Genomic DNA, 23,439 nt, shown 5'->3' on the forward strand with positions numbered 1-23,439 from the left:
GAATGCTAGATTTTTCAGTAGTTCAACTTGAATCTTTCATCTTTAAAGATAAAATTTTTATCTAAATCTGATTAGGATGCATCTTTCCTAAAATTTCAGGAAAATTTAAACCCAAGATTTCAGTCTGGCTTTTTATCTATTGACTGTGTGGGCTCCTAACATTATATGTATCTTCTAAAATAGGTTGCCTCCCTGGCTTTGATGAGATATTTCAACATGAATGTATTTTTTTTCTGAAATCAGAACTTTAATCTTTGTTTTAGTGAAAGGTTTTTCCATGTCAAACAATCTTTTATTTAGTGGAATATTTGAAAATACTTGTGTTTTAATTCCATTGGAAACATACTTTCAGAAAATTTTGTCTCTTGAGTTCACAGTCACAAATGCAGCATTATATAAAAGACAAAGTTAAAATGTATTTAACTAAAAATAAATTTAAAAAAAATCACTTCAGATTGCAAGAAAGGTATGTATTATTTACAGAAAAAATAGAAATAATAAGAAATCACTATAAGTATTGAAGACCAAACAATGTATCCATGTAGTTCAGCTGTCAATATTAAAATTTCTCATTATCTCATTAAGATGGTTTGAGCAATACACAGCGAAAATAAATGCAAGCTGTCAATACACGGGCAAAGAAGGCTAGTAAGGCCTTTAAACTTTAGTGGCACCCTACTCCTAAGTTATTTTTTAGCACTTAGTACACTTTAGAAGAACTTCTTAAGTAATGGAAGCCTGTATTTGCTGCCTTTAGGCATGGAAATACTGTTTTTTTGTAAATTGGATGCGTATCCATCACTTTATTCCTCCCAGCCATGTTTGTGGCAGAATAGCAGGAAGTCCTTGACCTCTTGGCTGTGCGACTGTCCTCTCTTGTTTCTTCACCAGAAAGTCCTATCATAGCTCCGAGAGGGATAGCAGACCCCCTTTTCAGTATTCACTGTCTTTAACTGTCAAAGGCAGAGAAAGAAATGAAGAATTCACCTACATATTTTAGTGATTCATTTAATTCTTAAGCTGGGGGAAGTCAGCGTTGTGAATGTGTGAATTGATTTCCTGGTGAAGTAATGAATATGTTTGACAACTTTTGCCAAGTGTGTAACAAAAGAAGAAAGAAACAAAAATGCTTCTGAAGAAGAAAAATAACTAGATCTTAACAATTGATGAAATATGCCTTTAGATTTATTATGAAAGGACCTTTTTAAAAAGGAAAAAAAAAAAGGAAAAGAAGGACTTTATATAGTTTTCATACTTTACGAGGACTTCAGTTTTTGGATATGTGCATTGGGTTGTCACGCATTAAAAAATGAAAGTTTTTATTTGATGTTTTTGCTTGGTAAATGGCTCTGGCTCAAATATATGCATCATTACTGACTGAATATTTTCTTCATTAGACATTATTAGAAATTCAGATGATGGCGAGTAGTCTATTTACCTTTCCCTTATATGCAAATGAAACTATTTTTTTCTTAACAGATGGAATGTAAAATAAAGCAATGCAGTAATCTCATTTTAGGCACAATCTTGTGAGGAACTGATGGATATGGATTCTGTTCATGTCATAAGTGCTATTACACTGCAGTGTGGACTCATGACACTGGAGAATAAAGAACCTTTTTCAGAGAGTGAAAAACTCAGGTCATCGCAACTAAATATAGGCAGACTGAGATGGATTATTAGGAAACTAATTGTCATGGCTTCTCTGTGTAGTTTTCTACTTAAAAGGATATAAAAGTCCCAAGGTGCTTTCATATACTGCCCAAATATTTGATTTAAAGTATGTTTTCAAAAGGATATTTTAGAAGTTATATGTTTTATGTTGTAGAATAATGTCTCAATGTAATATTAAGCATACGCATTATTGTTTTTGTTTTTGTTTTTGTTATTGTTGTTATTAACAGTTACACAGACTAGACTTTTTCACTCCCAGTTTGTTTGGGGTGGTGCATGCTATTCAGACTGTTACAAGAACAACGTTTTAAAACTAAGGTACACTACAAAGACAGATGTATTTAGAACCCATTGACTTTCTTTAACATGTCATATTAATTTTAGTGAAACCTTCTGTTATCCATTAGCTTATTAACAAACAACAGCTTCACCCTCTTTGCCAGCAATTTTTCAATAGGTGTAAACTAAAACATAACTACGTCTTTACCTTTGAAGAGGTGAGGGTGTATTAAACTTCCAGTGGCCCCTTCTTCTGAACGTCTTTTGCTTTCCTTCTGAAAATCTCTTCTCTCAAATCAAAACTGGTTCAACACAATTAATAATTTAAGAAATTGTCTTGCAGTATGAGCTCACAAGAAAAGCCCCTGGAAATTCAGAACTTGTGGAGTCACTTGCACAACTGAGAAAATGTAACAAAAGGCAGGTTCAAAAGAGGATTAGAATCATTAAGAACTTTCCCGTCATGTTCTTATTTGCACATGAAAACTATGTCAAAGCATAACACAGGAAATCTTTTTTTAACTTTCAGTTCAATATAGATTTGAACTGCTTAAAATACCAGTTTTCAAGTTTCTGTAGTTTAAAAATGCCTAATTTTATGTTTTTCTACCAATTTTCTTTGTGTGTCTGTGCATATGTGCGTGTGTTTTTCCCATTGTCCTGGGAGAAAACAGGTAGATACCCCACCAAATAAACAGTCACTAAAGTGAGTGCATTAAGCATGTGTTAACAAGATTAGTCTTAATTAGATAAGAATTGAAAACAGTAAATAATTTAATTTCTGAATCTGTTCTAAAGATTGGTATAATTTTCTTCATTTTTATTATGGTTCTGGTCAAAATCCGTTTAATGGTAGTTATGAAACTCCAGATGCCTTCAGTAGGGACCAGTATTTGTCTTATGATTTATGGTTTCGAAAGAAATCTAAGAGGAGATGGTTTTAAGAGCAGATATAACAGTAAACAAAAAGTGAAACTCTTCTCATTCTATATTTTAATTCTGGCAGAATATGTGGGAGGGAAAGCTCTCTGTTAACTTAATTCACATCGTTTAACGTATGTCTGGTTTTTGTTTCCCTAGACAAAACCTGTGTAATTCTGACAGAGAGCTCAGAACTCTTGATCGGAATGAGCTAGTCTCTGCCTCCAGTAAACACACACTGGAGAGTATAGATGTTGAGGAAAGACTTCCATTCTATAAGTAGGCTGTTTACTAATCTTGTAAAAATATAAATTACTGCTTTTTTGTTACTTCAGCAAATTGGTGTGGGCATACCAAAAGTTAAATTGAGAAAAAGGAGACCCAATGTACAGGTAACTTTGGATGGAGGTGATTAGTGCATTAGAATGCATAGACCTGGAAATCAATTAGAAAGCTTCTGCCCTGCTTACTAGGAAAAATCTAACTAGAGAACTGTTTACTTTGACAAACAGCTTCCAAAGCATGAAGCTTGCATCCTTCCTTGTTTAAATAATAGAAAACATGTTATTGGCTGTAGTGAAGGGCGTTCCATTAAATTATGGTGCTTTACTAATAGGTGCTAATTAGAGTCGTGCTGTAAAAATTATTCTTCAGATTTTGAAATTAATTTGAAGACTGGAAAAAAAAAGAGACTACTTGTGCTGGCTTTGCTTGCATAAACCCAAAGTCAAGAGAGGATCATTCTTACGACTTTATTGCCAAGTTTTATTGTACAGAGTGTGCTGTATAACATTACAGAATTCGAATGAATTGTTCAGGTTTTTTCTGGGGAAGTCAGAGTAAGGCCTATGTTTTATCTGCTATTTACATCAGGTTTCTCTGTTTAGCAAATCCAACTCCAGAGGATTAACTGCCATTGAGAGAACAGGGAAAAGGAAATTAGTAACATTTATGTAATGTAATCCCTGAGCAGAAAACACTTAATGAAAATTTAAAAATCATTAAAGGAATATATTAGCTATGTAACTAGCAAAATAACAAAATTAGGTATAGTATAGCAAGTTAATTTCTTACACATATGGGAATATATAACGCAAAACTGGTGGCTTGCATAACACCACCATTAAAACACAGCGTAAAGTCCGGATCTAATACAAGTCAGTGATTTCACCGAGTCCTGAGTGACTGTGTTCATATCACACGTAGAAGACCACCTCTTGGCTAGTTTTTTTGTTTGTGCACTGGAGAAAGCAGCACTGGAACGTAGAGAAGCTCAATATGCTGAGCACCCCGGGCTCCTCCGCGTGCTGTGGTGTGGTTTGGCTGTTGCTGGGCTTGCCTGGCTGTGCTGGCTGCCCGGGGAGGTGCAGCTCTGGGCTGCCGTCCACTCCAGATGCTCCTGGGTCTCCCTCTGGGGCCTAGGATTTTGCTTCCGTCTTCCCATCGTTTATTTTAAAAGCCTAACAGCCTGTGTCTTCATCAGTACTGCAGGTATGAGTAGGAACTAGTCTCCTGCAACTCACACCAAAGAAGACTTCCACAGCATTTGTGAGAATACTGACCTCCAAAAACACATGACAACGACATTTTAATGAACTTTTTTTTACGTTGCTGCACCAGTTCTTTCTTTCTGTTTCCTTCTTGATTTGTCATTGAAGTAATAGATCTTTGCCTTCATTTGTCATGCTGAAAATGGATTGCACTCCCTTTATTTGCATGCTTTGTTGCTAGTGATTTACTTCTGTTTTGTTTTATTAAGTTGTGCTGGTGAATGTGGTGGTGTTGCACTTATCCTAGTCATGTCATGTGCATGACTGGATAAAGAGAAGAGCAAACTGAACAGTAAGTTTGTTTCTTCGTGGCTTGGAATAAACTCCACTAAATGGCAACCTTGGAAGAAAAAATAACGGAGCCCAAATACTGGTAAAAACACATTGTTGGGAGAAAAAGACATAGCAGGGAAAATGGTCTTCATTTAAAGTACGGGGCTAGGAATTTTCTGGTTTAATTTCTAATGGATTTCTTTGTGCCTCAGGCACATCACATAATGTATCTATATATGCTTAGTTTCTTCATCTCTTAAAAGTCATATTAATGACTTTGTAAAGTCACCTTATAAAGAATGAGTGGTGATTAACTTAAGTCTTAAAAAGAAAATGAACAACGTATACTTGAATTTTGACGCACTGTTAAAGTTGACTGTTTTGTCTTTGGGACTCCTTAACTATGGCTAGCCTAGGTTATCATTTGAAATTAATATTGACTTTGATTTGACGTGATGGCTTTTGTTTTTCGTTTTTTTACCATTTCTTTTCTTTCTGTTCCTTTGTGTGTTGGAATGGAATGTGAACTTCACAAATGCCTTCTCTGCCCTGCCAATACCTTCATGCATGCTGTTTGGGTTTGACCATGCTATTCATTATCCATTGCATGTAAGAAAATGTATTTTTTTTATTTACATTTACATTTTAACATTTTGCTATTTGAGAGTATAGATTAGCTTAGGGGAAAAAAGCAACTGCATACAAATAATTAAACTGATTTTTAATAGTAGAGAGCATATGCTAATGCTACCATATTAAAGTTGCTAGTTTTATCTATCTTATATAAATAGGAACATTAAAATTTCTTTGAAGTTATCAGTAGATGTTTAAAAGAAATATCCAGAATCTTTGCCTGAAATCTTTCCAGTGCATATACTCTTTCTAAGAATAAATTTATTTGCTTTTCTCTTGGCAGATAGTAAGTATTACTTGCTAAGAAAAGGAATGATTCCATATTTCCAGAAACATGTACACTTGTTTCTCAAGGATATGAAGGAATAATCTTTTGTTTTCTAACACTATTCTGTATTACAGTCTTGCAAATTAGGACTACTGTTCACTTTTTAATGCTCCACACTATTACATGAAGGCATCTTTTACTAGCTACTCAGGACGTTACTTTCTTCCAGTACAAACTGGAAATGCATACATAAATTGTGATGAAACATGCTTGTTTTCTTTGATAGAACAGTTACATGTACATTTGTCATGTACCTTTGCCAGAGAATGTTACAATAGAAGGAATATATTAATCATTTTGAAAGAAAGGATTTTATTCTAGCCTGTAAATAAATTAGTATAGCTGAATTGCTGAAATCCTCCAAAAATATCATTATCAGAATTTACACTTGCTTTGAAATAAAAGTTCCATCTAATGACAATTTTTGTGTTGTTAATAACATGAGAAATAGTGCTCCGTTACTGATAAAACTGGGCCTTGAGATCCTTTCATGTATGAACTGTCCTATTACACAAAGCAAATTATCATTCAAAATTACTAAAATGGGACTTTTTTCATTTTCTATTCTGAACTATCAATAAGATTTAAGTGGTTAAATAATATACCCTCATACTCCTTATGCTAAAGGTCCTTCATTAGGTGAGTGCATTAAATAACTACTGAGTGATGGATTGAGGAATTTTACACCACACATAATATAAAGTCAGTGGGGCTTAGCCAAAATTACTCAAAAAAAAAAAAGTCAGATTCCTAACAGCTCGTATGGAAGATGGCTGTCCAAGTAAATGCAGACTCCAACCGAGAAGGGAGTAGAGGCTGGAGGGTGGTCTGAGCTAGTTCAGCAGAGCTACAATGGTCTCCCCACATTCCTATGGGACCAGGGTTACTACAGATGCAGACCACCAAACTTCTCTGTGCTCCATAGTTGAGGGTCGACATAATGTATATTCCTTAGGTTTTGAAGATGCTTGGTCACAGTATTTCTGTGCTACAGGTTTCCATCTCTTAATTTGAGATAACAGTACTGATGTCAAGTGCAATACATTCAAAACTGCAAGGTTGCTCATGGAAGTCCTGTAATGCTGACAATAAAAATGATTTTTATTTTCTTATAGTAAAGAAATCCTTTATTATAACTGCTGCCTCTGAATCTTGAGCTGCAGCCCATTCCACCTCATAATGGCAAGTCTGTAGTCTGCTTTTGGCAAAATTGCAGAAGAGTTCAATTGCCCCATTTTACTGGTCAGCTGGAAAACTGACAAATTTCCCTCTCCCTTCTTGGCAGGACACCTAATGGGAGATTCATATCTGACGCTTCCTCTGACGCGTCTTCTTCCACCTTCACAGTCTGTGACATACCAGCAGTAGGGGAGGCAGCTTCCCAACATGAGCCCCATACATGACAGACGGTTGACAGACACTGGCCATTACTGTTAATTTGATTTTCACTTACCCAGTTAACCTCTCTATCCAGTGAAATAAAATAAATGAGAAAGGGCAACTAGTAATTCATAATTCATTGTTCTATAAGAGATTAAAATACATGGGTAAGTAAGCCCAGTTAAGTAGATTAGTTTGAAATGAAGGGATTAGAATGATTTGTAACATTACGATACTCTATATTTATTATTTGATCATTCAATATCCTTTGCTTCAGAATCCTAAATCCCAGGAGCCTGTTACACTGGATTTTCTAGATGCTGAACTGGAAAATGATATTAAAGTTGAGGTGAGATTACCTGGTTTCTTACTACCTGTTGCTGCTTGTATTTCACTGTATAATAAATGAAATACAATAATTGTTCTAGATTTTAAACGGGACTCTATTTCACTATAAATTTCAATTTAAAATTTGTCAAGATGACGACTTTATAGAAAGATGAGTTTAAGATGAAACAAATTGAAAACTGGTATTATTCATAGGCAACGGCTATGCATTATATTCCTCTCATTTTGAAAGACACCATGATTGCTATTTAAATAATTCTTCCTCATTAGGTGGCAATTCCTAGGAAGGAGCTTGTAAAATTTTTCAGAACAGAACACTTTTTAATAGGATACTAATATATGACCTGAAATATTTTTAAAGTATTTCCTTATCTCTTACCAATGCAAACTTATGGCTGTGGTGAGAGAGAGAACTGAGAAATAAAGTTAAATGTTGACAAAAAATTAAATCCTCTGTATATTTTTAAGTTACTGATTTTGTAATACATTCAGAAATCAGCATTTTTTAAAATAGTTTGATACTTTTGTGAAATACAATAAAGCTTTTTTAAACATCTTATATTTTTAAACATATTTTTTCACTTTGAAATTGTTCTCTCATAATTATACTCTTGGTATCTGTTAAATTCTGCCTTAAGTTTCTTTAAAACCACTTCTTCAGAGAGGAATTACTTTCAGCCTGGTATAAAAATGTTTTTGTGTATCACTGCTGCTACCAGAATCCCACAGATGTGCTGGGAATCACAAGAAATGCTTGACAAAACTCCTTCTCATCCACACAGAATTCATACTCTCTCTAGTGCCCAGCATCAAAGGGTTTTATGGGGTGGTCTTGCTATGCAAAGTATACCAGAATTGTTGCTTCATAGCTCTACTGATTGAGTATGTATTTGGATAAAGCAACTTCTAATTAGAAAAATCTGAATATCGTAAATTTAACTTTTTTTGTTTAAGAACTATGACTTTCATATCCATTACCATTGCCTGTGTCTGTATGAAATATTTGGAATCACTGAAAAGATTAATCATGTTACATGCAACACCTAGTTGTTTTTTTTTCTTTCATACTAATAGATTCGGAAAAAAATGATAGATGGAGAAAGTGGGGAAAAAACATTTGAAACACTGGTCAAGTCCCAAGATGAGGTAAGATAGGAACACAGGCAACTACATTTACAGGAACAAACAAAAACAGAGAAATACTGTGAAACAGTGAAAAGATGTTAATTTTGTAATGTCAGTTTGTATCATTTTTCCCTCTAGATTTGCTAATTTTACTGGCTTATAATAAAAGAAATTATGTACTTACGAAAAGAAGAATTGCTTTTTTTCTTGGTTTCTTTGGTGCATCATTAATCAGGCAGTTGTTGATGAGGTCTTACACTCTGTTCACCAGGAAATGGACCCAGCCTACTTCTGTGTATGAATCCCAAAACAAAGTACTTAATTTACTTGCGGAGATATGTGAGGATGGGTTTGGTAGTTGGTATATTGTGGTTAAATGGGAAGAAAGTAGTGAGAAAAAGATACAACGCTTATAAGCCATATAAATGAAGATTATTTGGGATAAGCAAATTCATCTTACAGTTACATTATGTACTTGTGCTTTCTGAACAGCTTGTTAAGTTCTTTATTTTCTTGTCCAACATGCTCATTCCTGATAAAGATTGCTACTGATTTCTCTAATAAGACATACATGAGGAAATACTCAAATTTGATATGGATCTTTACATGTATGCTTTACTTCTTGGGGACCTTATTGAGAAGAAATCATGACTGGTGTGCCAAAGGAACAGTTCTGGCCAGAGTATGTCCCACAGTTACAGTTCTACAACAGCTTTTTGAAACTGTTTTACTCTGAATGTAAACAGCTTGAAGATAGCTAATTTAATGACTTAGAGAAGAACATGAAGGAAATATAACATAAAGCAGACACTACACAACCCCTATGTATATGAGCACACTATAACAATACTCAGCAGAATTGCTTCGGAGTGTGAAGTTAATTTTTCATGTGTAGTATTAGCTGCCCTCCTATTGATCTCCTGTAACTTTGCTATTTCCAACGGCTCTGCTGTTTGTACTTAAATGGCAGAATGTTCCAGTGAAAAGTTCCTACTTCTCACAAGTCATATGCTATAGAATGTAATCAAGTTAAATTGACAAGAAATCAGAGTTTAGGGTTCTTTTATTCTGTTAAAAATGGCATATTCCTTATTTATATTCCATTCAATGTCTAATAGATGGTAGCTTAATAAATTTAAATTTTGGCCAGATTACACTCAGTGATGCCCAATACTGAGCAGTTACTATTAACAGTCCTCTGACTCAGTTCTGCATTGAGGGGAGATTCTTATATGCTTATTCTCATTTTGATACAGAAAAAAATATCTCATAGTCCTAGTCTATTTTTGCTTTAAACATGGTAGAAACCTACTTGTCTTTGTGGGCGAAAATCAGCAGCAATGCACACTGTGCATTTGTCTTTGCTAGATGAGGCTGAAATTGGAGATGAATTTTCTGAAACATGTCTCGATCATTCATTCATGCTGTGATTTCACAATGCCAAGTTAATGATTACTTGGTTCTGCAACAGACCTTTGGGAACATACTTAGAATCAGAATCATAGAATCATAGAAAAGCTTGGGTTGAAAGGGACCTTTAAAGGTCATCTAGTCCAACCCCCATGCCACGAGCAGGGACATCTTCAACTAGATCAGGTTGCTCAGAGCCCCGTCCAACCTGACCTGGGATGTTGCCAGGGTTGGGGCATCTACCACCTCTCTGGGCAACCTGGGCCAGGGTTTCACCACCCTCATTGTGAAAAATTTCTTCCTTCTATCAAGATATTATTATATCTACTCTGAAGCTGCCCTCTTTTAGTTTAAAACCATTACCCCTGGTCCTATCGCTACAGGCCCTGCTAAAAAGTCTCTCCCCATCTTTCTTATAAGCCCCTTTAAGCACTGGCAGCTGCAGTAAGGTCTCCCCGGAGCCTCCGCTTCTCCAGGCTGAGCAACCCCAACTCTTTCAGCCTGTCCTCATAGGAGAGGTGTTCCAACCCTCTGATCATTTTTGTGTCTCTCCTCTCGACCCATTCCAACAAGTCCATGTCTTTTCTGTGCTGAGGACTCCAGAGCTGGAGATCTCATGACCATTCCTCAGCCTCTTAATATCTGCACTGGATTTGACAAAGCATGCTGCTTCTCATAGCGTAATTTTAAAAGAGTGCAAATAACAACAGGAATCCATGCTCAAGGTCTTTACAACTTGTGCAAAGCCATCAGAGTAATTTTTCATTCCTGAACTGCTGGTGTCATTGAGGAGATCAGTGCCTTTACTTGCATGTATGTCCACCTGTGAGGAGACAGATTAAAATCTGTATATTCATTCAACTCCCTGCTAATAAGATTGTGACTTTGTTGCAGAAAGGTTGTAATGGTATTTTATTATATTGCAGAGTCTGTGGAATTTGACTCAGTGTTGGGTGCTGTCTTCCTTTTGATACCCTATTCAGAGAGTGTCGAACGAAAGTGTCTCTTCTTGAGTGCAGAACCTAAGTTTCAGTGGGGGCAAATGTAGATGTAGCAACTCTAGATGATCTTATCCAGATGAAAGATGATGATAACGATGATCACGTAATCATGTAGGCAGGAGAGTCATACTTTCCTACTTTAGTCTCTATGAGGGAAGTCAACTTAACTAAAGTTTTACAGTTACATTGTCCAGGTGCAAATTGGACCTGTACAGTTATGGTCCTTGAACCTGCAGAGTCTCATTAAATATGCCCACACTCCTTCTCTGTATCTGACTTCACGCTGCCTTTCACCTCTTCCCATGTTCTTCTAATGCAGAGACTTGTATCAGCAGTCCCATTGCCTTCTGCCAGGACTTTTCTGTGCTTTATCACAATAAAGCCCCCACCCTTCCTGAGTGAGGCTTTACAATGCTGCTTTACAATCTACGGGGAAATCCTGCTGTGTGAGAAAAATGTGCCTTTTCCTGAATGGTTTCACTGTTGGAGGATGGTGAATGAATAGGTCCTTCCTGGGGCAGAGAGGGTAAGCCCCATCTGATGTCAGTTCTGCTACCTCACCTGTGTCTAGCCCATCCTGACACCAGCCTGTCCCTCTGTACTCAAGGGAGACCGAGTTATTCTCTCTCTGTTGGAGACTCCAAAGTCCTGCTGGCATCTGTGTTGGGGATAAGCTGCTCCTGAAGGGAGGGACTCTCTGGGACATTTTCGGACTTATGTTGTTGTTTTGTGTAAGGAGTGCCTTTCTAATCCTATGGGTGAAAAGGGCTCAGTGTAGACAGTTAGAAAAGGGAGAATTAGAAGGTCACAAAAATACACCACCACCATTGGGGTTATACAAGAAATTGCATTCATGGCAAAGTTGTTGAAGAGATCTCAGGCTGTGCATGCGTTTCTCAGACTGTGTGATAAAAAAGACCTGAAACAGTTGGTCCTGCAACCATTTGTCTAAAGAGAGAGGGAGGGGAAGCATTTACAATTGCAAATGTTGGAGTCAGCTACAGCATCGAGGCAGGGACAGGAGGGAATGTGATGTCCCTGAGTGCATATGAATGTGTCAGTTATGCATGGCCCAGACCACAATCTGTATTTGAATAGAATATCCCAAGCCTTTTGATCCCAGATGCTTCAAGTGCCCAGTGAAATTAATTTCCCTCACCTTCCTTTACGTCATGGTCCAAGGTTTCTTCTTCTACTCGGACCTCTCTGAGAGAAGGGAGCAGCCAGAGAGGGGTGGCAGTGGTGACTGCTTCAAGCCATTGCACCCTCTGAGCTCCAGGCTGCTAGAGCCAGAATAAAGCTGCTGCAGGCCATGGGCCATGCATGAGCCATGCATCACTTAGGATTTGATAGCTTCATATACGTTCTTATAAAAAGGGCTGATGAGGTCAGTTGCTCTGAACTGACAACTGCAGTCTTGAGGCTTAAAATTGATGTCCTTTTTGTTTTGCTTTTTTTGGTTTAAGTTTGCTTTACTTTCCTTTTGAATTGCAGCTGGCCCCAGCAGTGTCTTGGGAGATGACCTCATACTACAGCATAGAGACTGGACTTGTAGCAAGCGTGGGTGGGGTGCGCTGGAGTCTCCCAAGGCCTCAGGGGCTTTCCAGCTAACAGAGAAGATGCCATAGGAACAAAAGCATTGCCACATTCGGGCAGCCGGGGTGGGCGGCAGTGAAAAATGAAGGGTCACAAAAACGGCAATAACATGTCTAGGTTCTTCGGCAGTGACCAGCTGGGGATGAGATGGTCTCAGACCGCGCAGTAATGAAGTAGGCAAAGGTAAATGGGAACTGATGTACGAGGATGTGTGAGCTGCTGGGTTATCTCTGACGGGAGGTTTCATCAGCCAGTTTGCTTTCAAGCAAGTTCACAGTGCTGGTGGCAACAGGATTTAATAAGAGCCCAGTTCTTCTCTTCCCTCCTTCCTACCTTAGGCATTGCTCTTCTCTTGCCACTGAACTTGGTGTGCAACCCGTGGCAGTGTGCCTGGTTTGGAGGGACTGCCAGCACTAGATTCAAGTGTCTACTTATTCCTGAGTTGAAGAAATAGTATAGGCACATTATGAAGTATAAATAAGCTTGGATAGGAATCTCTTCAGCCATCTTTTTACCTTAAATATAAAATATATCGGGGCATTAGACACTCATATATGCATATTTTCTCTTTTATTCTTTCCCAAATGACTATTAAATTATTTACACTGTCATGCCGTACTGAAAAGCAGCAGCCAGATAATGACAAGGTTTCAAATTATAAATGTCAAACAAGGCACCTCTTTTTCATAAGCGCGGTCGTTTTCACGCTTCCCTTTTACCAGAGGGAAAGAAAGAATGCAGACGTATACCTGTGGTCCGTTTCACCGATGTTTGTAACGTAGCAGTGCAACAGCTGCACAGACTTCATTGCTGGCAAACTTACAAATCTCTGACTGTAAAATAATAATATGTTGCAGCTGGCATAAACTTGTAGTTTTCAAAGTGGCAAACTAGATAAAATGATGTCAGCCAGGTGCATTAATGATTAAACCTATGAGGAACTGTGGGACTGCGTCTATCACATTATTTTTCAGACCAAAAGAAAATGAATGGTAAAGCTTATCCTAACGTATTAAGTTATTTAAAAATAAACATTTACTTCATTGTTAAATTTGTCACAAATTCAACACCCTCCTAATGAGATTAGAAACACATGTAAATTTAGCACGGAGTGCCTATAGAGTCAGGATTACCTGGCTGTGCCCATAGATATGACTCAAATTTAAATGTATTTAGCCAATAGTACTGTGACGGGCACTAGGTGTTTTTGTTGTTAAAGAGTTATCTACAAAGTCTTTTTATAACTGAGGTTTTTTTCTTTTCATAGTTTAACTGCAAAATGGTCCATAAAGGAGATAACACCTTTTATCAAATTTAAATCACATAGAAAAAGGTTTGCAGAGGCCTGGCTAATGCAAATTTCCCTTTTCAATAAAGGGAAAATGATAGGTCATGTTTGTCTGGCTTTAGTTCTTTCTGCATTTTGTTAGTGTTCAATAAAAAGGATATGAGTGATTATTGTGCATAATACAAGTTTGGAGAATGTTTAAGAAAAGGAGTTGCAGCTCAACTCATACATTTAGCAAAATAATAAACAGAATTCCAACACATTTGTACTTCATTTTACACTGTCTTTTTCAAGAAAAGGTCACGCTTGTTGAAGCTCTAGAGTTAATTATTTTTTTTCATCAATATCTTTTTGTAGAGATACATTGATAAAGGAAACAGAACATATACATGGACTGCTGTGAATGGCACTGATTACAGGTAACTCATTTCTGTTCTCTGACTTCTTTTGTGTAGTTAAATGTCTTTTTTGTTTATTTGGGTTAATATTTTTAGTGTTCATTTTCTATACTAGCTAAGTCAGGACTAGATCATCTTGTGTCCAGGTCTGTAGGATTTTCTGGGTTCTTTTACAGCTTTACAGTCAGAATTGTTGCTCTGTCTAAGCGCCAGAACCTCAGTCTCTCATCCAACTGTTGAAATTTATCACTAGGGTATTTCAGTACATGGGAAAAAAACTGTTTTTATGATTGATGTTAAGAATCTTACTTTTCCTCCTACTTTCTGTATCACAGTATACTTTGATTATTAATTGTACGCTTTCTTTTAGATTCCTCCTCTTATTTAATCTTTTCTTTATATTGTCTCTGTGTTCTAGTTTTAATATGCATATTAAAAAGGGAGATACTATATTTTGGTCTAAATAAGAAAATGTGACATGTTTTGTGCAAATCCTTTTCAGTCACAGTCATCGCTTATATCATGACTTTGGCTAACCTTCATGTCAGATCTTAGGGGCCAGAACCATGTTACTGATTACCTCTGAAATCTGTATCTATATCTGACAAGTTTTAATTACTTAGCACTGATACTGCTTTGGATATAAAAATTATATGGTGAATGGCAGCAGGGACAAATGAAGTAATGGGTGAAAGCACATCCCCCCCTTGAATCAACATTGGCATGTATGTTATTTCAAACTCATTTAAGCACACAGTTCTGTAACATGAGAATAAATGTAGAAACTTGGCATTATCCAAAACAAGTTAAGGTTTACCAAGTCCCAGAAAAGTTAAGTTACTCTAGTTCAAACTTAAATGGTACAAATATGAGTCAAATTTTTACCAAAACAATATTTTTACTGTGGTGACTTACAGTGGTCCTCAGTCAAGCTGGTTCCTATTTTCTGTTCTGTTCTGCACAGCTGTACATCCAATGAGAATGCAAATGCTCATTTGCATGTAAAACCAAACAAATCAGTTTTAACAAGAGAATGCAAATGTAGGATCCTTTATTCAGCATCCCATTTTTCTGTTGAACTGCCTCTACATTTATACTCTGTAAGAAAATAAAGTTTTTTTATCAGGCTATGCCATCTAGCAATCAGTAAAGAAATACATTTGATTTATATGACTTCTTAATTCTTACTGAGCTGGCATGACATACAGCAATAAATCCATGGAGTCACACTGCAGACAACCTATTAAACATAAAATTATAGATTTTAATTAGCAGTTTCTGCTATCAGTAACTGTTAATGACAGGTAAACTGCTACTGATTTCCCTAGAGGAGAATTGGTAGAAGGCTATCACTAAATATTCAGCAATCTCACTTACACTCTGTTTAAATGGCAAAAGTATCATTAAAGGTTATCTCATTTATGGCTCAATTGTACAACTTTTTTAATGTTAATTTCTGGGGCTATCCATTAGAAATCATTGCAGTTCTACAGTGATGAAATCCAAATGCAGGAATTAAGGATGTGAGATGGGAGATGATGATACCTCTTTAATGATTACTTGTACCTCCTGTCCTTTACATACCTTTTTAGTACTGAACTCTTCTACATATGTATTGAATTTAGTTTCAAAAAGGAGGCCTATATTTGTGGAGCAAAAATAAATACAATCTAAAGAAAATACATTGAAAATGCTTTGCAAGTCTTAAAATGTTATTACACAGTGATGTTCAAAGGTTTTCAGTGGTGACTGCATGATTCAAGAAAATATTTTGCATCTTGAATGTAATGTGAATTCAAGTATTTTCAGATACGTTTCCTAATGAATATCAATAGAAAAGAGAGCCTGTCGTTACATGATGCATGCAAATCAGTGCAGTACTACATGCTGGTTTTTGCAGTCGGTGATCACTTTGACGTGTGTTACATTGGGATGCTAAAAGTGTTAGAGGAAGATACAAGAAATCGTGTATTTTATTATTTACAACGATTTGGAAATTCCTTGCTTATCTGTTAAAAAGTGCATTTATGCTTAAAAATGTAAATAAGAATGAAAACAAACACAGGAACTTCAGGACTGGCATGAACCTACTTGTGTCTATTACAAAGTGAGAGGCTGCTATGTTCTATATGACCATTTTCTCTCATGATGATCCAACTTCCAAACTTGTTACTTGCTTTCAAAATACTTAGAAGTTGAAACCAGAAAACTGCTGCAAATAACATAATTGCTTAACTTGTCTAATTTCTATTGCAGTTTGGCGTTGGTGTTACCATCATACAGCTTTTATTATATTAAAGCTAAAATAGAAGAACCAATAACTCAAGCCAGATGTAAGTACTATGAAGGTTCCATCGTTTTGTCTAGTATTGCCAAGTCTCAGATTCTCATAAAAAAGCAATGTTTAAAATTCATAAATTTTGTGGAATTCACTGATGTTATCATGATGTACCCAAAATCTACAGCAATGATTCTAACCCATTGTAACATCCAAGGTACAAGAAATATTCTATAAAGATAGAATATGTGCGGGTACCCCAGTTCCGCTGACAATCCCTTCCCCCTTGCTCTGTGCCTGTAGAATCATTGCTTTGTGTATCCTCTGTTGCTGTCATTTTAAGGGTCTGGATATTATTTTGTTCATTCTATTAGCTAAGCGTCATGATATAGACTGTAATAGTAAAGCTTTTTTTTTTGTTATTTTCACAGTAGTTACAGTGTAATATTTAGCAAATTACCTCTGCTGCCCATAGGAATAGATTAATGCGAAAGCACTGTTTGGTTTGGCTTGCAGATAGGTTTTTATTTTGCATTTTACAAATAGGGGTAGTGGATGTTTGTAATGTATTTTTGGATTAGACTAATTTCAAGCCATTTAGAGATTCTGGAGAGATAATTGGAAATGATACTTGTGAGTATTCAAATGCTTTTTGTTTATTAGGTATAGCTTAACCGTAACCTAGATAACAGACAAAACAAACCAGTCATATCCTTTTAACTTTATCCAAGTGTTACAATAAACTTGAACAGATATGCAGCTAAACAGAAAGTTAGAAAAGTACTAGGAATCTCTCTGAGAGGCATAAATACTGTTAGTTTAGGGACAACTTGGTTAGCACTAAGTCACTGTCCTCTGCTATCGCCTCCTCCATATGAAGAAGAACATGGCAACTTTTTAATAATCAGTGAATTGTTTTGTAACTTTGTCAAATAGTAAGTGGCTTAAAATTAAAGTTTCAGTGAATGAATATGGTTCTTCTGATGGGTTAGATCATCTGATTTTGCACTTATAGCAACATAACCTGCAAAACAGACCCTTGAAATAGCCGCAGTATATAGAAGGTACTTGGGAAATAATTGAGAAGGATATATTCTTCAGTCTTCAAAGATGTTTGTCGTTTTTCCAGCCTACAGCTGTATGTAAATTGAACCTTTGATCTATCTATGCACAATATTTTTATTCAAGGGGCTGTTTGAATAAAATATTGGTTTGTGACCCCTTTTGCTTTACCCTGTTTTTTTCTGTTTCCCTGCTTTCTCTTTCTGATGGATAGTCGCAATCAAAAAGGGCAAGTATATTCTTGTTGCTCAATTTCCTTCTGTTTATTGCAGTTGATATTTTTCACTTATATTTCCATTCCTACTGGATATTCTCCTCTGTATTCCTCATCTCAGGATTTTTCCCATGATCATTAGGCACCGTAGCAATAGAAAGAAAAAAAAAAATAAAACAAAGTGTTGTTCTGTTTCCACGCACATATCAATGTGTTGCTAATCTCTAATCCTTCTTTGTCTGGTCCTATCAGTGTTCAGTGACACTACCTTTTAAAGCCATTATTTTCAGTAGCATTGAAAGTCATGCTTATATGGATGAGTTTTTTAAGCTTTACTACAGAAAATACTAAAAACATTTTCCTTCATGTTCTAACAACTCGATGTCCAAATATTTCTTTGTATCAGATTGAAATTCTAATGAAAACATCTCACATGTTTTCATGTTGTCATGCTAATGAAATGTCTTATCTAAGTAAGCTTTTAGATACATTATTATTGTTGTTGTATATGTTGTAGATAATAATCAAGTAATTTCTTCCTGTAGTTTGAAATACTGAGAAGTATAGAGTATATTAGTAGGACAATGTCTCAGAACAAACATTTCTTTCTAAATTCATGGATGCATGCAAAAGCTAGTCAAATATTTTGAGAAGAAAAATGGTGGCAAAAAGTCCAGTTTACTTACTTGGTGTTTACTCTTCATCTTTGTAGATACAGAAACACTGAAGCTTGATCATTTCGATGAAACTGGTTATACATTTATAGCACCAAGGTTGGTTAATTTCCCAGTAATAAGTTTTATTTCAGCAGTAAATGGGCATTTGATCAGATTAATGACATTTACAGAATATAGACTTTACCAACAATGTTACATATCTGTAAAAAATATTAAATACAAAAGCAGTTATTAAATTTGGTTACAGGATCAATCTTTCCTTCTTGCTGGAGTGCAAATAGCATCTTCAGGCTCTGATTCCTGTTTATATCAATCAAAGAGAGATGTAAAATCTAATTTTGATTTTTTAATGGAAATCTTACACATTTCTGTTCATTTCTTGTTATGAACTTTTTAGATTTTTTTCTTGTGACTTTTAAGATTTTACAGCTTTATACCTTAGCTTCTCATTTGTAAAATAGGTAAAAGATAGAGTGTTTCAAAGCTCTCTATCACTTAAGGATTAATTAATTTTTGATTCATTGAACATCAGAAATGATTGAGTCATTGAAAATTGATCAAGGAAGTTCATTAGTTCCCTGCTTTTTCATCTGAAATTGTGTAGTCCTTGTCGCCCTTGTAAATGTATGTTTGCAATGGAAACATGATATGATAAATAGTTCTTAAAAATTAAGTTTCTTTAAAAGACAGTTATGATGAATAAAGGAAATGCTGTACCATCAAGATCACTTAAGTATTGTTGCGTTTCTTATTCGTCTTACAAATTTTGGTATCCTTTTCAATTTCAATGTATAGATTGACTTCAATGAATAGATTGATTTGTATGTAAAACAGTCTTCTATCTTCAAGTGAATTGTCAGCTTAACTGTTTAATTTAATTTCTCTGAAGGACTGAAGTTATTGATAAACAATTGTATAATTAGCGATTTCCAGCAAGTCCCTAGTTGTTAGGCTGATGTACATGAACAAAGCCTGTTTGCTATGGAGCTCTGTTTAAATGTGAGCGTTGGTATAGTAAGGCAAATTCTGCCTGTAGTTTTTCAGGTCTTTCATGGTAAAGTAAGTAAAGCGTAATAAGATAGCTTATTCATGTGTAATACTTGAACAGACTTCTTTTGTTCATAAAATTAATTTAATAGAAAAAGCTCATTTAAAAAGAGAGCTCCCTGCTTTACTGCTGAATACTCTTTACATTTTAATTAAAGTTGCTTAATGCCACTCACCGTCTAATATTTGCCTTCAAAATGCCCAGTAACTTTTATTGTGCTTGCTTGCATTCAGTGAATTGCCCAATGATATATTGTTTTATTTCATTACATTGTGTAAAGGACAGTAGTTTACTATTTATCTCTTTTGCATATGTCAAAACAAAGAGTGTTTATATGCTTATCTGATGTGTACCCTATGAAAATTGCCTTTAAGACTTCTCAGAGGTTAGGAACTTATCCATAAATATGGCTTTAGTTGAGCATGAAGCGACTATGTTTTAGTCAGCAATCCATGTACAGGAGCAGTCTAAATTCACTGGGCATTTTCTTGTTTAGTTTACTGACTCTATGATCTCCTAATTTCATGGTCTACACTCATCCTGAGTGCTTTTTGTGGGAATCTATACCTTGTCGCGTACGTGGAGTTTTCTTGTAATTCAGATTTAGGCAGTCATTTGAACACTTTATTCCCTGTAGATACCTGAAATAGTCAATATGGTCAACATTCAGTATTGACCATGGTCGTCAATTGACACCGTAGTGTCAAGCCACCCCCTTGGAGTTGCACAGTCCTGCTTGGACTTAAAAATTGCTGAGTCATATTTGTCTGCTTTAGTAGCAAAGGAAACAATTCTGAGAAGACTGTTTTGTTGTTTTTCAGAGAATACTGTAATGATGTAAAAAAATCAGAAAACAACACTGAATTTCTATTAAATTTCAATGAATTTATTGACAGAAATACTCCAAGCAGTCCGTCATGTAAGTATTCTTCTCAATTCACTGAAATTTTTCCTTATGAAAATACTTACACATAAGTGAGAATTAGTCAAACTGACAGCTTTCATGCCCAAATCATGTGGTTTTGGTTTTTATCTTCACTGATTTTTTTAAGTGGTAATAGATCTAGTGTTGGGATTTTCTACCAAAGGTAAAGATTGTAAAATTAGTTTGGTTTTCTGGGTTTATTTAAAAAAGTTTGCATGGCATTATGCATCCAGTGTTTTCCACAACTCCTTTCAGCATTCTGTTCTAGCAGCAAATAACTACCGGTTAATTTTAATACAGTCCAAAAAATTTGAATTTATATTATTTTTCTCTTGAGCATATCAACCAGATTAAGTCTCAAATAGGCTTCAATATCTTGTGATGAATTCTTCAGTCCGTTTTCTTGCTGAGCTTATATAACCAAAATAAGTAAAGAAAAGGAGATAAGAACCAAAATAATCAATAATCAGAATAAAAGATAAGGAAGTTCTATTGCTGGTTGGTTAAACAAATTGGTTAAAGAGATCTTGCTTGGGCTTGAGGTGTTTAAGACCACAGCTTCCTGTAGCTGCTGCACTGGTGAGCACTAGGCTTTGGGAAGGTATTCATGTTCTGAAACTGAGCCTTAAACTTCATTCAGAATAAATGAAGAGGAGTTACGTTTTTGAATGAATCATCAGTAATGCATTAAAGTCGTGTTCTCATGAAAAATTCAATGTTTGGATTTGTTTGCGTATGCATACCAGTCTGTTTAGAATTATTAATAATTTATAAACAGTTGGAATAAACTTTTTTTTTGTTTTGCATTTCCTGAGTCCTTTTAATATGTTGCTGTCAGGGATCACTGATCAGTAAGAATCTCTCTGCTAGACCATGTAACTGAAAGAATGTGCACTTAGATATGAGATCTTCTCACAAAGGCTATTTTTGTGTGCATGTGTGGGTGTTTGTTGGGTTTTTTTTTTAATAGACTGTTATCGACACATTGCTGAATGACTGAAATTTTACTTGAGTCCCTTGACTCAACCTTGGAAATGAAAGCATTCACCTCAAATTATTAAACCAGCTAATAAAGGAAAATGATATGGTTTAATATTCACTAGTTATATAAGTGAATATTGAAGACATGTTTAGTAATATTGTAGTATACACTAGGGCTTAGTAAGTTATTATGCAAAAATGTTATCAAATTATTGCTATATTTCATTTTGGAATCCACAACAAAATTCACTTTTTTCTTTCTGTTTTCTGATAATTAAGTTACTTTAAAAACAGTTTCCTGAATAAGTAAACAGTCTTGACTGAAGGAAACAGTTTATGGAAATTACTGTAAGTTTAATGCCTGTTATATTTCGACTCACGCCGTACAACTTTCACCTGTTAGAAGTTAGCCAGAAAATTAGGCAACTACCTCTGTTGTTACTAAGGGGACAGTAAGAGCAATTCACCCTACTTGTCTTCAACATCTGCTTTATGTAAGTGAGCAAGTCTTACCTTGTGGAGGTGCATGCAATACAAGGGGATCCTAAACAAAAAGTGCATCCAGTAAAATATTGGGATACTATATCGGCAGAGATAAATATCACTCTGAGAGACATATTTTGATATTTGTATTCAGATAGAAAATAAATTTAATTTCTAGGAAAATGTGAATGCAGCAAGGGCATCCAAATTTCATCCGTGAGCTTTTGTCATTACTTCCAGCTGAAGAAATATTTTTAAAACAGTACCTTAACTTATGCTAGATACTATACCATGACAGTGTGCATACAAATAGGGAAGGTGAGTCTATGGCATTTGATGCAGTTTATCAGGTTTTTCCAGGTAAACCATGTAAATATATCTATTGAGAATTAAATTAATGTATTAAGTTGATATGACACAATGCTTCCTGCTGCTGAATCAGAGCTGCTGGCTCTGTTCATAGCATACTCACACATTCAGGCTTCAGCAGATTTTATAAAAAAGCCTTTTTGCTAAAGCTTACAAAGCTTTTCAATACTCAGCTACACGTCCCTATTGATTTGTTTTGTGAACACAGGTTGGATTAGGGCGCTTTTTTTTAGAAAAATTTCATTATCAGTTTTCTTGAACCTGAGACTTAGGGTGAAGCACAGAGCTTGTTATGGTGCTCTGTGGAGAAAAGCTGAAGAAAAGGTGGTGGGTTTTATTTTTCTCCAGAAAGAGTTTTCTGTTTCCTAGGCAAGACTAAGCGACTGGGGTTTGGCAGAATTCAGAGCTGAAGGTTCATTTTCCCTTTACATTATTCTGCTTCAACTTAGCCCTGTTTTATTTTCCACAGTGGTAAAATAAATTAAAGTATGTGCTTCTGTTGATCGTTCCTAGAACTTTCTCTTGCAAATTGACAAGGAAAAAGATGCTTCAGAAGCACTGACTTCAAACCATCTTTTCAAAGATATTTAAAAATGACATATGCATCTAAGCCACTGATTCAAAATTAGTTTATTTCCCTGTACCCATTTTCAGATGACAAATAGGTATTTTTGAGAGACTGAGACTTGGGACTGATTCCATACAATCGTAGAATCGTAGAATCATAGAATCTTTGGGTTGGCAGGGATCTTTAAGTGTCATCTAGTCCAACCCCCCTGCCATGAGCAGGGACATCTTCAACTAGATCAGGTTGCTCAGAGCCCCGTCCAGCCTGACCTGGAATGTTTCCAGGGATGGGGCGTCTACCACCTCTCTGGGCAACCTGGGCCAGGATTTCACCTCCCTCATTGTCAAAAATGTCTTCCTTCTATCTAATCTAAATCTGCCCTCTTTTACTTTCAAACCATTACCCCTTGTCCTGTTGCAAAAGGCCCTGCTAAGTAGTCTGTCCTCAGACAGACTTTTAAGCCCCCTTTAATTTATCAGCCCCCTTTAAGTCCTGGCAGGCTGCAATAAGGTCTCCCCAGAGCCTTCTCTTCCCCGGGCTGAACAGCCCCAACTCTCTCAGCCTTAGTCCTTATAGGAGAGGTGTTCCAGCCCTCTGTAGTCCTTATAGGAGAGGTGTTCCAGCCCTCTG

The 23,439-nt window shown here is 35.9% G+C and overlaps 1 protein-coding gene across 1 annotated transcript in view; it reads left to right on the plus strand.

Moving 5' to 3' along the window:
• The window catches only part of LOC104619414 (voltage-dependent calcium channel subunit alpha-2/delta-1-like), a gene marked incomplete at both ends in the record, with an annotated part of 57,399 nt that extends 34,831 nt beyond the window's left edge, over positions 1–22,568 (plus strand). The window contains 8 exons of the mRNA XM_010285289.1: positions 3,210–3,266; positions 7,316–7,387; positions 8,461–8,532; positions 14,164–14,225; positions 16,461–16,537; positions 18,471–18,531; positions 20,305–20,406; positions 22,521–22,568. Of these exons, the coding sequence (XP_010283591.1) occupies positions 3,210–3,266; positions 7,316–7,387; positions 8,461–8,532; positions 14,164–14,225; positions 16,461–16,537; positions 18,471–18,531; positions 20,305–20,406; positions 22,521–22,568 (551 nt within the window). The remainder of the gene's footprint in view (positions 1–3,209; positions 3,267–7,315; positions 7,388–8,460; positions 8,533–14,163; positions 14,226–16,460; positions 16,538–18,470; positions 18,532–20,304; positions 20,407–22,520) is intronic.
• Positions 22,569–23,439: the final 871 nt, after the last annotated feature.

The sequence above is a fragment of the Phaethon lepturus genome, unplaced genomic scaffold, assembly GCF_000687285.1.
Source record: "Phaethon lepturus isolate BGI_N335 unplaced genomic scaffold, ASM68728v1 scaffold1744, whole genome shotgun sequence".
NCBI classification, from domain to species: Eukaryota; Metazoa; Chordata; class Aves; order Phaethontiformes; family Phaethontidae; genus Phaethon; species Phaethon lepturus.